Genomic DNA, 16,650 nt, shown 5'->3' with positions numbered 1-16,650 from the left:
TGAGGTGGGAAAACAGAAAGAAGTCTGCAGGTGCCAGATTCGGGAAGTACAGTGGATGTTCGACAACAGTTCTGTGCCGCTATGCCAAGTAATTGTGCACACAGATCACAGCGGGCATTGTCGTGGAGTCACTTTTCAGTCTTGTACGACTCTGGACGAACAAACCGGATGCGTAGCAAGAATCGTTTCAAAATGTTCTTGTAGAATATGGCACTGACAGTTTGACCCTATGGAACAAATTTCTGGTGGATCATGCCACTGCTACTGAAAAATGTGATCAACAGTGTCTTGACCCTGGGCTTTTGGAAGTGATTTCTTTTTTGCAACGTGGGGTCCTCAGTGAACACTGATTGTCGCTTGGTCTCTGGATGGAACTGGTAGCATCAGCTCCCATCACCCGTAATGATAGTTTTCAGAAAAGATGGATCTCGGACACATGTGTCAATGAATTCTCCAATAATTTACATCCATGATGCCTTCTGCTTGTCAGCCAATGTGTGTGGCACAAATGCAGAACTGATCTTCCGCTGACCTAAATTGTTGTGAATGATCGTGTTCACACTCTCCTTGCCAATCGCTACTTCTTCTGATATCCTTCTCACAGACAGTCACTGATTTTGTGCCAGCATCTGTTGCACTCGCCAGATGTTTTCTACACTTTAGCTTGTTGGTGGACGACCTGGAAGAGATGCATCTTCAAGAGTTTCCTGTCCACCCCGAAACTGTTTGAACAAGTCGTTGCACATATTTTCTGCTTATGGCTTCTATTCTGTACACTGCATGCATCTCTGTTGCCATTTTTTCCAATTTGTAACAAAACTTTATGTTTATGCGTTGCTCCATTGCACTATGGCATGAGTTTTCATGTGTACAACATCTGAGTGGCCGAGCAGACTAATCTGCTTCAGCTCCGTGTGTTTTCAATGCCTACAGTATTTCTCAAGATGTCTCTCTATTCACCTGTGCATGCACGCAGTGTTGCCACACGTTCCCATTGCAATATCAGTCCAGCCACCATACTTTTTAAACCCACCTTGTATTATGATTAAAGTCCGACTCATTGGCTGAATGGTCAGCATACTGGCCTTTGGTTCAGAGAGTCCTGGGTTTGATTCCCGGCCGGGTCGGGGATTTTAACCTTCATTGGTTAATTGCAATGGCCCGGGGGCTGGGTGCTTGTACTGTCCCCAACATCCCTGCAACTTACACACCACACAAAACACTATCCTCCACCACAATAACATGCAGTTACCTACACATGGCAGATACCGCCCACCCTCATCGGAGGGTCTGCCTTACAAGGGCTGCACTCGGCTAGAAATAGCCACATGAAATTTAAAAAAATTATGATTAAAGAAGTCTGTCTAAGTAACTTCATAATCTCGCTTACTAGTGATGGTCAGAATCAAATAGTAGGGATGGGACTGAGCAGCACTCAAATGGCATGACATCACCGTGCTAGTGAATTTGAACCTGCTTGAGCGATGCTGAAATGTGAGGCTGGTGATAACACCAGCTCTGAGCAGGATTTACGCACTTACAGGCAGCTCATATAGAGCATACATGCATACTTAAATCTGATAATTATTACCTGCCCTTGCCAAAATGTTCAAGAAAATATTTCACCGAACACTGATATACAGTATTTATTCAATTGATCTACATGTATACTTATTTAAAACAGTACATACATGTTACTGTGTTGTAGTTAGCAAGAAGTGTGAATGTGTTGAGATAAGGTTTCCATAAATTGACAGGAGATATTTTCTGTGCTAAAACGAATATCTGATTGCCCTGATTGGTTGTAATATCTGAGGGTATTTTGTAGAACTATTCCCTGTGTACATGTAATACCTCATTCTTCATATCTTTACACTCATGATGTATAGTAAACATAACGAGAAATTTGCTCTGCTTGCTACTGACACCTGCAAAAGCACTTGGGCCAACATCTGCTGATGAAGCACGATTGTAGCCAACCTGTGTCTGCACTGTCCCAAAAGCTTGCAAACAGTGCTCATGACATCACCCCACTAAAGCAGTTACACTCTTCAATCAGTTTTGCATCCCAATTATATAGTTTACAGAACTGGAACTTGTATTCAAAAGCATGTTCTCAAATACCACAATAGGCCTATAATGTTTCTAATTCAAATAATGGTTTTAGTTTCATTTAAGTAGTTCTGGAATGCTTCAATCAGAGGAACAAGAAGTTCACAGATAGGAATTCACTGGATATTCTTTCCTCGGGATGTATAGCAAGTTTCAACGTAATTTCAAAGAGTTACTCCAAGGCATAAAATATTAAAATAACAAGTCTCATAAACTGTGGGGCATAGAAAAAATCTGTTAATTATAATGTGAGTGTTCACACAAAATAATTTGTTGGGTCATGCCTTCAAGAAACTGATGATATAACCAAATAATGAGATAAATATTCAAAGCTTTTATATTGTTTTTATTGTTAAATTAGACGACAAAGGAAAACACAAGTCTAGTGAATTGATCAGGTGATCTGTAGGTGAAACAGATGCATAGTTATTCAGGGTTTATCTATTCAGGGTTGATACAAAATTGCAGATTAATTCCACACTCATAGACCACACTTTCAACTTTATCCCTGAATAGAGTTGTAGACTAAAAAATTAAATTAGATAAGGCTGATCAACTATTGTGGTAGAACACCATCTATCTTTATAGACATGTTTGTTTGGAATGTTTTTAATTTTATCCCTTTCTTTGTATCTCCTTCTCTGCTCTATGTTGTACAGCATATTACTTGATGACAGACAACTCTTATGGCTCCTCATGTTGTCACACTGCAGCCAGAAGCTTTCAATTAAAAGCATTCAAATTCACACATACTGTGTCTTGGAGTGTCCATGAAATAGCCAACGTATATTCAGTGTTTCTATCAGGTCCCTCTTACCCTTTCAATGTCCACTGCTGTGGAATCTGATATACAAAGACAGATAAAAAACTAACACACAATATTGTCATATGATATATTTAAAGAGTAGGAAAAATTCTTTTCAACATGTGAACTATGTCACCCAAGACATTTCTTTCATCATGACATCAAGTTGAACATGCCCTGTTCATAAAATACTATTCTTTGGGATACAGCCCCTTGCTCACGTCTGATTTCACTTCTTCATCTGAACCGAAGCCTTGATCTCCTAGAAATTTCTCTGGTAGTCTGAAGAAGTGAAATTCATCCCCAAATTGTGACTTCCATTCAGGTAAAAATTGAGAAGTATGACTTCCACCACCTGATTTTCACCTTGTCAGACCAGTGAAAGATTTCCTAAAAGCTCAATGTTTCGGTTTGAATGACGAAGTGAAATCAATTGTGTGCAGGTAACTACACTCCATGGGAAGAGAGCTCTATGAATAACGCATATTCATTGTGGTATCCCATTGGGAGAAATGTCTAGAGTGACTTGGTTCATACACTGAAAAATAAGTAAATCCTGTAGTTATTTTGTGCATACTTTTTTTGTTTTTCTTGCTCATTAAATGTCTCATTTAAAAAAATGTTGTGTGTTACCTTTTGATCCACCCTCGTATATTAGCAAGAAACTACATCTCAGAAGCATTTTTCAATTATGTTTGCGTGATGAACAATGAAAAATTGAAATACAAGGGGTATTTTGGGGCACTACAGCTGTTAAAGCTAAAGTGTGCAAATACAAGCTTCTAAGTACAGAATTATTGTGAGACTTAGAGTGATAAATATACTTACGACATGAGTAAATTTGTATACACGATCAGTGTTTTGCTTTCAACAAGAAATAGGTAAAATATTATTGATCACTGTAAACTGCATTTTGAAAGTGCACTCAGAAGAACTTCTTAATAATGTTACTCTTAAGTTATAGAATTACCACAGCTGGAACAAGGCTGATTTATTTATCTTCTTAATGTTTCATGATTATGTAAAGCAAGCATCAAAATATCTGTTCAAGCAATTTCATTATTCAAAAACAAAGCTTGTGAAGTGCTAAGAGAAAATTATTGTCATTTATCAGTATTACACCACATTGCTACATAAGTGGTTGTTCTTGTTTTAAAATGAGATATACCGGTATTTTGAAGCAATCATGAGTATTGTTCAAATGTCCAGCATGCAATGTATTTTTAAAATATAGTTCCTCTACATTCTACTGTTCCTTTTTTGATGTTCACTATCCATAATAGATTTAAATGTCTTTCTTATATAGAATTGATAGAAACCTTGTTGCATTACCAACAGAGACAAGTGCCCATAAAGAGATAAGAAATCTTAAATAAAAGTTAATATTTTTACAGCTAATCAGTATTATTTAATACTGAATTTAGAGCCTAATTTATTTTTCAGATTTTACACATAGTTCATCCCAGATTTTAATATTAATTATGTGTTTGTAGATTAGTTTTTATGTCAATTGTGTGTTTGTACATTTGTTTAGTTATTAGATGTATCACATTAAGGCTGAAGATGGCCAGCCAAGGCCAAAACTAGTCCCTAGTTTAGTAATGAAATTCAATAATATTGCATATTATAGTATTGAAAAAGGTGGATCATTACGACATTAATTTAATAATTATTATTGTGATCACAATTCAATACGGATCAAAACCATGCACTTTATATCCTATGATATGACGAAATTTCATGGATATGATTCATTCACGTACCCCTGTTCTCTAAGCTAATTAAATTTACAAATGTACTGTAACTGATTAGTGGTTAGCGATGGGTAAAATAATGGAAGTTACAATGCACAGCTTAAATTAACAGTGATTGTGCTTGCAGAAAATAATGACAACCATGCTGCAGCACGTGAATTTTGTGAAGAGCCATCACCTGTGTGCTACAGGTGGTAAACAAAAAGAACTGTTGCAGTGTGCAGAGACTAAAACAGGCCGGTATCCGAAAGTTGAAAAAGAAATATTAACATATTATGTAAGTAGATTAAGAAATGACAGCTATTGAGTTTTGCGGAGAATGCTACAGTTAAAGATGTTGGAGATTGCAAAGAAAACCAATATTGCAATCTCACTGTTTAAAGCACGCAGAGGAAGGTGGTTTTGTAGATTCATGTACAGGAACAACCTTTCTCTTCAAAGGAGGACATCTCTATGCCAATGACTGCTGAAAACTACACTGAAAAGTAGAGGAATTTCATTTGTATTTTAGATTCAAAATTATTTGCATAGTTCCTCCTCCTTCCATTTTTGTGGTTAAGAATACTTTTAAAATGTAGGAAAATTATATAAGTAAATATGGTAATTAATTATGTAATTAATTTTATATACCATGTCTGCACTATATTAAGGTAAAAGTTAGTAACATTTAACTATTTCCAGTGCTGATCCAAATTATTACACATAGAAGAAGCCTCTATACATGGCAAAAAAGTGAACTTATAAATAATTATTAAACAGTATTTGGTGGGAAGTAAGAATATTAACTTTTATTTTAAGAGTAATTACCCAATACAGTTGAACATGACCTTTTTTCTCTCAGATACAAAATTTGGCAAGGAAAGCTACCCAGTAACCAAGGTTGAATAATGGCTGTAGTGGGATAACCAAAGGGAAATTAAATCCATCACAGACTATGTTTTGAACTCTGTCGAATCTCTTTCATTACATGGCTAATGGCTATATGGCTAATTCAGTGTGTACCACAAGTTAAAAAAAGAAATCATATTCAAAAGGAGGACTCACAGCAATGTTGGCAGCAACCAGTTCCTTCAGCTGCTGGTACTTGCTAATGCTGGTCTCATAGTCCTTGGGTGGTATGGTAGGATCTTCAGCCAGACGTGCTTTCAGGCGTTCCACAATCTCGGCGTGACCGTTAATATCACGCTGTACACTGCGGAACTTTTCCAGAGTTGCTCGCTTCTCGCTCATCTCGTCGGGTTGTACCTTCAACTCTACCTCTGCAAGCCAGTCTGCCAGGAGTTTATGGGCCTAATGAATAATTACATGTGTTAGAATACAGCAAATAAGCCTAACACCAATGACATTCTACAACATACATACATACTTCTCCATTATGGACTGTTATGACTTTAAACATTCAGTCTTCAAGCCTCTGAGAATTAAGTAAGCACATCCTTATCCTAGGTAACCTATCCTCCATTCGCCTCACATGACACCATCACTGAAGCCAGTTTATATGCACAACCTCATCCATCAAGTTCATTCCTAACTTAGCCTTTATCTCCCCATTCTGAGTACCCTCCAGCTATTGCTTCCCCTGTTTGTACAAGCAATCATGTATGTTACTTCCAATTTATGAGTAGGATATCCTGAATCCACACAGATTTCACTCCTACAAAGTAAAGTTGGTCTGAAAACAGGCTGGTGTAAAGATAGTTTCATCCGGGAGCTGACATCTTTCTTATAACAGAATACTGTTGATCACAAATATGAGCTCGCTGCATTAGCTATGCTGCACCTTGATTCAATCTATCTTCTTTACTACCATCCTGGGAAAACATACATCCAAACTACATGAAATGATCCAACTGTTCCAGTTTTGCATTCCCAATCTGACATTTAACTCTCTCAGGCTCCTTCCCAAATGACATCGTTATAGTTTTCGAAATGCTAATGTTCACATCATACTTGTTACACATCTATTCAAGCTCCAATATATTATAATTGAGGCTTTCAGCACAGTCTGCCATTAAAAGAAAGTCTATGGCAAAGGTCAAATTGCTTACTTTGTTTCCACTTAACTGAATCCCATTCCATTATTTTATACCTTTCAGTATGAGATCCACGTAAACTATGAACAATAATGGTAAAAGACTACAGACTTTTCTAATCCTGTAACTACTTTGAACCAAGAACTCATAATACCATGAATTCCTACTGTGGCCCAATTTTCAATATAATCTGAATTGACAAAATACTGTCAGTTTTATTCTTACCTTCTGGATGTCTTCAAGTTGAGAAGCACGCGCTGTTAGTTTCTGTCGCAGATCCTGTACATCCACCATCAGTTTCTCAAATTCCTGCTTGAGGTTCTCAGTGTCTTCCTGGATTTTGGCAGCTCCATTCTGCTCTGTGTTGAGAATAACTTTCTCTTTAAGCTCCAAGACATACCTACAAAGTGAATCAGAAATCAGTTGTGATATGGTGAGGTGTATTATAACCAGTTAGTCAGATTTACTTAGAATAATATTAACAAGAAACAGGCCATATATAGAAAGATGTGAACACGGATAGGAGCACACAGTAGCATAAACACTATAACAGATAGATATGTGCACAAGCTGGTCTTTCGAACTCCAGTGTACACTAGAGCACTCTCACGGCAGTCTTTGAAATGACTGGAGTACAAGCAGTTACCTTTGAAAGCTTGCTTCTATCTGGCCGTCGGGCTAGTGAGCTCTGCTTAGTAAGCCCATGGTCTAATGGTCTCCAAGTTTGATACGATAGAGAACTAACATTGGGAAATATTATATAGCTGTCCAGTCTTTAGAGTATCTTGTCATTCATTAGAGATGGAGACTGTAAATAAGGTAACGGAGAAATTAAATAACAAGCAGGATAAATGGAAGGCAGAAAGCAAAGGGTGGGGGCAATTTTATATCATCATTAATGACGAGGTTAAAAAGGCTAGCTTTGTGAAGTGCAAACTTGGAGAATGTACTGTGTTGTAAAGAAATCCAGTACTAGTATTTCAGCTAGACACAATTGCTCCCGATCTACGAATCAAGGAAATTCATCGACCAATATTTCCACATTTAGTAGCATTGTTAAACATAAGATTACTGAGGCCTGTGTAGAAATGTATGTAATAAATCTGGCCTTTCAGTATCGTGTCGGAACGTGGTTTTGGTAAGGTGGTACAAGAACTACTTAACGAGGGTAATGAATTAGGAAAAGTTGATATTTCCGATACACTACCTTATCGAACAACTGTTGCACGCCGATGTCATGAACTAGTCAGTGACACTTGTCATTCAGTTATCCCGGAAATTGTAGAGGCAATGAGAGATATTTGTTGTTTAGCTACTTCTGATATGTGGACTGACAATAATCAAAAGAATTAGTATTTCCTGTCACTCGCCATGTGTTACTTCCATCATTCGGTCATCAAAAGTAGAGTAATATTCACGTGCTTCTTCCCTAAAGTACCAAAGTTTGGTGACATTATTCGAGAAATTATAGAACAGAGTGGCTTGTTGGACGTTCACTTGCTGGACCTACGAATAATTGGTTACTTTCGTAACTGATCAGGATTCAAATATGAAAAAGGCGTTTAAAAGTTCGGCGTTTTCTTTAGTTATGCTATAGATGGGCGCTAGCATTTAACAAGCCGGTCCATGAGCTTTGAGGCTCCGACCGCACTTCAGGCAGTCCCGGTCTTTCGGTCCCTGCGACACGGTGAGCTGAACTTGAAATGCTCACCCAGAGAAGAGCAGGTCAGGTCCAAGCTCAAGACCGTAAACACACATCTCTAATAATAAGAGATCAGCAAGAGAAAAGGGAGCAACAAAGGAGACAAGGACAAACATGGAGATACAAAAGGACAAAATATACCTCCAAATCTTCATACACTGCTGTCTGCAAATAGGTAGGCTATCTCTTCATTAATCCTGGTTCTTCAACAACCATTTCTTCTCAGCCCCTGTCGAGTTTGTTTTGGCTTCCCAGCTTCATCACGAGGCCAGGCATGCTGTGGCGTGCTGTGTTTATCACATCTGAAGACAGCAGTGTATAAAGGCATGGAGATTATCCTTGTTCTTTTGTGTTCTCATATTTGTCCATGTCTCCTTTTCTGTTCCTCCCTCTTCTGATGCTGACCTGTCATTGTGTTTGTCCCACTATATATTCCTATCTTTCTGTATGAGATTTAATTGGATAATTGATTAGGAGAGAAGAGGAAAAGAAAGGCTCACTTAAGGGTAGGTCATGGAGGGATAAAATAGGAAGGAGCACAGGAAAGAAACAGTGGGAGACAAAGAAAAACCCACTAATATTTAGGTTGAGACCTTCCTTGACAATTATGAATAATTTATTACATAGAAGATCCTATCCTCAACATCAGCAGAGATTCCTTGATCTACTATACAGCAACCTCCAGCATTGCTGAAAGTTCTTCTGCACTCTCCCCATCTCAGAGGCATGAAAATGGCATGAAAGCTATTCTTCTTCTCTCTAAAACAAATCCATGGTGCAACAGCTCATTATGAGCCTGTCTTCCCAGCCAGATGGTCTGCAAATACTAGAGTTCCATGCAGTCAGCGTGGCCAAAACTGCTGCTTTTCATATTAGACAGCTCCTCATTTACTGTAGTCTTTCCAGGTTGAGAGAGACCCTGATCCTGCCCACATTCTTCTTATTCTTCTTCTTCTTCTTCTTCTCCTTCTTCTTCTTCTTCTTCTTCTTCTTCTTCTTCTTCTTCTTCTTCTTCTTTTTCTGTCCGACCTGGTGGCAGAGTCCACTGTATGGATTCACTGTCTCCATTTCTTTAGTTATGCTATAGACGGGTGCTAGCATTTAGCGAGCCGGTCCATGAGCTTTGAGGCTCCGACCACCATGTCTCAGGTCATGTCTGGATGTAGTCTTACAGCTTTCAGGTCATTGCGCACTGTATTGGTCGATGTGCTTGACGTGCTGCCGAATAGCACACATCAAATGTCAACATCTACAATACAAAATACGTCCTACAACGCAAAGTGAAGAAAGAAGCTTTCACGCTAACTAAACCACAAAAATATGGTGAAATCAAGTATTATAATACATATTGACATTTGACGAATCAAATAACATATAAACTAAAGGAAGCACGTCGCAACAACTTATCTACATTTATATACCATATTTTATGGTCAGTTCAGTCTTAGCATAAATTATAAGCTTTGTGTATATATCGACGAAGTCCTGCACTAAACACCGGACAACTACCTGATTTCAACATAAGTGTTCATATCACTTCTAGAAATTCATACCATTATACCACCAGTAGACGAACACGGCTGGATAACATAGTCGCGTATACAACATGCCGCAAGAATTAATTTGTACTTCAAAATGTTTTATTCATTTAGCCATAAGTTTTAATGTGGAACAGTGGACACTTCACAATTCAAGAATATTGTACATTCAACATATATCACCTGTGCACATAATAGTGTTGCAAAGTTTTAACTCTCATACTGATTAAAAACATTTGCAAATTGATAACGTTTTTATCCATACTATGGGACACCTTTATAATTTAAGAAAAACGTATTTTAACATACATCATTCATATACATATAGTAATGTTAAGTTTTTTAATTATTATATCAGTCATTGTAGATGATTATTTAAATTAGAACAATTGCAGTGACTATGTTTTCACCCATATCATGTGACATTCTTATTGTAATGTTTTAATTGTATGTTATGATTGTCAGCTGAGGATGACCTTCACAAGGTCGAAACCGGTACTGTAGAACAATAATATATAAATATATGTATTGATTAGGTGGAAGCTTCAAAACTTCATATTTCTGTATCGGTCCATCACTGTTTTGATCGTCCCTTGCGCCTCTTTCTAGCGACTTCAAATGTATACGCTGAATTTGCTAATGTATTGTCCTCTGCACGCAACATATGTCCAAACCAGCACAGACGGCTTTCCTGCATTTTCTTCTGGATCAGTGCAACGCCAAAACATTTCCTAATAACAACATTTGAAATGTGATCCAGTCTAGTGATGCCAACTGTCCACCTAACCATCTTTGTCTCCATGATGCTTAGTCGGCATTCTACCTCCTCTGTAGCTGGCCAGCATTCGGTGCCATAGAGAGCGACAGGATGGATGATGGTCTGATAGATCTTAGATTTCAGATTGTCCCACAGTCCAGAATTAAGATCCTAGGACTGGCCATGAATCAAAATGGGGTCTTAGGGTAAGAGGCAGGCAAATGATAAAGTCAATGTTCTGGTCCATGTTAAGTCTCTATTGTGTTTGCGAGAGTTTATATATATTTAGCCTTCAAGAAAATTTTGGATTACTTAAAATTGTATTAAATTTTAAAATGTCATCGTCAAAATCGGTGGGACATCCTGTTCCGCAGTTGTCAATTTTTCTGGGACTTGCACAAGATGCAAGCTTCTAGAAGCTTTCAAGGACAAGGCAACCAGCGTCTAATTAAATTCAATAGGTTAAAATAAATCAAAAGGTGACTCCTGTGTGGTCATTGGTCATTAATTTAGCTTGTGGCATTTCCGGTTACACCATTCAGCGTGGGCTTCCTTCGGGAAGCACGTAGCAGTGTGTCACAATTCTGTCTTTGGCATCATGCAGAGTGGACGTCTTGTCTGGGAGCTCTGTGCTCCATGGTGCTCTGGCTTCTCTTGGGGTTAGCAAATCTTAAATTTCCTAATGTAACTTTATTTTATTTCACCTTTTTAGTTCATCACAGGAGTTTACCCATCGATTTTTCTACCAGCAATCAAATGTAAATTTCGATGGTGTAAAGAGTTTTTACATCCATCGTCACGTTGCCACGAGGCAAGCCTTTTATAACATTCTTGTAACTTAAATGAATTTTTCATTAAGCTTGACCTCATTAAATCTGCTTCTTTTGGAATTATTTTCCTTCAACCTGTTTTTTTAGTGAAGGGGGTCGTTTCATATTTAAAGTGTTTTTGATGAAGACTAGCATCTGTAAGATTGTTAAGACTGCAACTTCAGTGTTTGTTTTTCTATTTTGGGTTTTATGTTAATGGTAGTGTTCATTATTTCCTTTTTAGATGTTTTTATAGTACGTATTTACGGTAAGTAGATATTAACTAAATTATTCTTTGTTCGAAGTTTCGGCCACAAAAGTTCTTCGATCCACAACCTCGTAGGGTTCCTTCCGCTGTCCACATCCTGCCGTCAGTTTCCGTGTATTTTGTCTTGTTTAATTTTGATTTTATGATATGGTTTTAATGATTCTGAATTTTATTTAATATTCAAATGTTTTTTAAAATAATTGTTTCGTTAATGCCCCTAATAACTGCTACAGTGTTTCTTACCCTCACCTGTTAAGTTTCTACATTCCTTACTCTAATTTTTATTTACCTGAGCTTGTTCTGGCCTTGTTCCAGGGACTGACGAATACCCTTCACAGTCTGTAGTTTGTTGTTTACTTCTGTCAGTGTACTTGGGACTTCTTGACACTCATTAAGCTTGTCTCGAGTACGGTCCACCCAGTCTTGACACTCCTGGTAGAGGGTGTTGTGTTGTTGATGTTCCTAGAAAAATCATATAAATTGATGAAAATGTTTATGATGGACAGGTTTTGAGCTTCACAGGAAATTATACATTGATTGAGAGCTAAATTCAAGATTTTGTATTAAAAAAATAATATTCCTTTTAGAACTGCGTAGGTTACCATGAGGGGTTGTCCCAAAGTTTACAAGATTGTTTATCATCTGTAAACATGATGCTAGACTGATTGCAATTGAAGGAGAACTTTGTCTTTGTTCCAGTGGATATTTCCATATTGGTTGGTAGCACTGAGCACTACAATTTTCATGACAAAAGCCAGTTAAAGATGGAGGGTCGACTGAAGCAGTTGTCCAAGCAGGAAGTTCATGCTTTAGTTTGCTTTCTCAATGCAAAAAATGTGCCAGCTGTGGAAATTCATCATCAGGGCGGTGGAAACCAATAGCAAAAGTATGATGAATCATCATAAATAGGTGCTCTGAATTTTGGTAGGAGATTCTGGAATATTCACTGTATAATCCTGATCTAGTGCCAAGAGATTTTCATCTTTCTGGCTCTGAAATGACATCTCGGAATGCACAGAATTAAAAGTAGTGATGTTGTCAGAACAGCAGTGAAATGTTGGTTCAACAGTCAGGATACCACGTTTTACAACAGTAGCACTGAAAATCTTGCTCGACAGTTGGACAAATGCCTCAATCGCCATGGTGACTGTGAAAAAATGAAATACTAAGTGAAGAACACAGTACAAAGTGTTTTATGTACAAACAATTATGTACAATACTGAGAAATATACATTGTAAACTATTTTTTTGGGGGGGGGGACACACTCCTCATATATTATGTATTACCAGTTAAAAATATTAATCTGTCTACTTCATGAATGAACCAAAGTTTATAATTATTATTCTCCTGAAAAAAAAAAAAAAAAAATTGAAATACATTTTATGGATCACTATGATTTTGTGGATAACAGAATTTCTTTTTTTAAAAGTCTGAAGCCATCTCTTTTCAGTTTTGGCTCAGTTAATTACCAACTGTTAAGTTCTTCAGTCTGCAAAAATTAATTTTGAATAAATAAATTTATGAACTACCTGAAAAAGAAAACATATGGTAACAGAATTACAAATTTTGGTACACAGAAGAACCTTACAGACAGAGTAACGGCGGTATAACCATTACATCCATTATGGAGGAAATACTGTAATTTCAGCTAGTCCATTAGCTGAGAGGTGGCAGCCCCACCAATGGTCTTACTTCCTTCAGGCTAGCAACCCGTCGGAAGGACATTCGATTGCTTTCAAGTCTTGCAAAAAGTAAAATTCAAGACCGTAACGGGACACATGGCCCAATACTTGGAAGGAAGATGATGATGATGATGCAATTGGTATGGGGTTCTTAACTGAATGACAGTATAGTAACACTGCTTTCCTAAACATCATTAAGAATAGAGGAGGACCTGTTTAAAGCACTGTTCAACTATTTGAACTTGAAGGCTCATAGGAAGGAATACAATACTTCCCTTCAAATGGAACATCATAAAACAGTCCTCAAAACGTATTCTAAATAAATTGAAATTTTGTTCCACTCGTCAATATGCTAAAATATACACACAACTTCGTACTTTTTAAAAGGCAAATACACTTTGTTCACTTTACTAATCTTATTTAACTATACTCATTAATCAGAATACTACGATCATAGAACATGGACTCTGTGACAAAACTATGGAAGAATAAAACCTAGGCCAGTGAGATGAAATATTTAACAAGTATGATAGGAAAGACAAGAAAGGATAAAATAAGAAGTTAGAATGTCAGATGAAAATAGCAACAGGAAGGCTTTCTGACACAATGGAGTGTATGGATGCTAAAAATATTTATTAACCCTGGAAATCAAAATGTTGAATCTTGTGGTGGCAGCCATATTTGGCAGCTTTTACTTGTCTAAATAAAATACAAATTATCTGCAATGTGTGAAATCAATCTACAAAGTTTTATGTACCTATGTAAAGCTAATACACTGAGGATTGTTGTAGCGACACAAAATTACACAAATGTTTTGACTAGAAAAATGTACAGTCTGTTCAAAAAGTATAATTCCTAGATTCAAAATAATAATAAAATTTTCAATCATATGTATAGTACACGAACCTTTTCTTGAGCCCTGAGCTCCATAGTGCTGAATGGGAACTTGGGCTCAAGAAAAAGGTTTGCGTTATATACACAAAACTGGAACATGTCACAAACAAACTGATATACACAGATTGTCAATAATGTATCTGTAATGCACTAGCAAAAGTTTCATCACTCTGAGAGATATGTTCTTGAAAATATAAGGGAAAATGTATTGGCATGCAATCATTTGGAGGCATGATCTTAGACCATGTTGTTATGATAGGTTGCTTTGTGGAAATTTTGTCATCACTCTCACTTTCTGATAGGGATAAAAAGAAATAGCTGATAAACATTCCAAATCTGACTCTGAGTCTGTTGGTTCATCTGACTGTGAATCTGTTGGTTCATTCTCAGTAACCTCAAAATCAGATCCATCACTTTCATCTTCCAACAAATTTTGCCATACTTATCACTAATTTTCTGTAATGAAGGAAGATGCCATATTTAGACACATACTGTACTAAAAATGTATATAATCAATAAAATAACAGTATATATACAGAAGTAAATAACTCACACTGAACGGAAACTATGAAATGAAATAGAATAGCAAAGCGAAGCCCATGAGGGTTTTTTTAAAACTCTAGAGAAATGACGCTCAAACAGATGGTCGGAAAACTGCACTCGTTTATTTCTGTGAAATTGCGCCCAAAGAGGTTGTAAACATGAATGAAACTGAACTCGTGCTGCTGTGGATATTGAGAATGACAAGAAGTAGACTGTCATGGCATTTGTTGAAGGAATGAGGAAATTACGAGAAGAAATACGAACATGTCGAATATTTGACAGTGCCACTACAACAGGGACCAAAGTGTCGAATATTTGTCAGCTGCCAGTTCTAGGGTTAACAAAAGAAAAGTACAGAGTAGGCAGTCAATTTCCTGCCTAGATCTCATACCTGATAGTGTAATTCAAGTCTCCTCATGATCTCCTTGGCTAGGGACAGCAGAGCGTTATACTTTGTGGTCATCTGAGTGACTGCATTGCTGATTCTAGTATCAGCACAGGTCTCCAGAAGGACCTGAGCCTTCATGTTGAGCCTATCCAGCTCCTTCTGCCAGTCAAACAAAGTTTGCAGGTGCACCTGGAACAACTCCAGGACGTTTTTCTTTTCTTCAAGACTATCCTGGAGCTTGTTGAATGTCTGAACAAGCTGCTCAGTCTGAGTCAGCCAGTCTGATGCTTCCTGGTACTGATCTTCATACTCAGTCCATCTCACAATACCCACCTCCAGTAAGGTCTTAGTCTGGTTCAAGGACTCTCTAAAAGAAACCAAAGCAAAAAATATACTTTAATTGAAACATATGTCTTAAGACTTTATAGAATGTTGGTCAAATAATTTTCCACCTTTTTAAAGTTATCATTTCATTGCTCCAATGAATTTGGTACAAGAAGCAAGTGACTTTTGGAAAGTCAAAAGATTCAGTGGCAATGATATTGATAACTTAGAAAGTATGATTCTTTGTTTAAGAAAGATAATTATGTTCGTATTTGAAAATATATTGTAAACAGATGATATTGTAAATATTTCAAAATATATACCTGGAATAAATTCTGTACTGTTCTAATGATGAATGAATATTGTGTTTAATATTTTGAGGTAAATAATGGAAAAAACTGAGGCTAATTTCAATTATGTATGTAATAAGTAATTTACCTCATCGGCTGACAGTTTCCAATAAATTCAGATTGTTGGTATATTAACTTATTAGTGATCACACAAGAGAACTACTTTTCAGCTAAGTTCATGGCACATCATGCTACCACTTTGATACAAAAGAGAATAAATATGAATATTTTGTACTATGTATGGACAATTTTCAACTGAAATAGGTTCAGATTAATTACAGCTAGGAGGAGTCAGGCAAAAAAATTTCGTAGTGAAAATGTTCCATGATGGACTATAGGAAAGAGAAATGAAAAAGCACTTTTTATATACATTTGTGTGCTTTGCATTAATAAATAAATTAATAAAGGTTTCTGTTCTATACAGGGTTAAAGCACTCAGAAAATGAAAGAAAGGAATATGCAGGGCTAGATACAAAAATTAGAAGGAGCATACGACATAGGAATGCTAAACATTTGTCATACTATCATACTAGCAGTTCCCACAGTTCCACCCACGTTAAAGGCAAAACTAAATTTTGAATTCTGTAGGTAACAATAATAACTTACAGCTGATATTTTTTTTTTTTTTTGATAGTGATTTAACATCCCACTAACACATCAAAGGTATTCAGCAATGCAGGGAAGTGTAAG

The 16,650-nt window shown here is 36.9% G+C and overlaps 1 protein-coding gene across 1 annotated transcript in view; it reads right to left on the bottom strand.

The window, feature by feature from the left end:
- Msp300 (Muscle-specific protein 300 kDa) overlaps positions 1-16,650 on the bottom strand; it is a 589,230-nt gene that overhangs the window by 190,885 nt on the left and 381,695 nt on the right. The window contains exons 62-65 of the mRNA XM_068229229.1: positions 15,290-15,653; positions 12,068-12,240; positions 6,930-7,104; positions 5,716-5,961 (exon numbers count right to left, since the gene is read on the bottom strand). Of these exons, the coding sequence (XP_068085330.1) occupies positions 5,716-5,961; positions 6,930-7,104; positions 12,068-12,240; positions 15,290-15,653 (958 nt within the window). The remainder of the gene's footprint in view (positions 1-5,715; positions 5,962-6,929; positions 7,105-12,067; positions 12,241-15,289; positions 15,654-16,650) is intronic.

The sequence above is a fragment of the Anabrus simplex genome, chromosome 9, assembly GCF_040414725.1.
Source record: "Anabrus simplex isolate iqAnaSimp1 chromosome 9, ASM4041472v1, whole genome shotgun sequence".
Classification (NCBI taxonomy): domain Eukaryota; kingdom Metazoa; phylum Arthropoda; class Insecta; order Orthoptera; family Tettigoniidae; genus Anabrus; species Anabrus simplex.
Note: the sequence above shows the minus strand (reverse complement) of the source record. Positions and strands in the feature narration are given on the sequence as shown.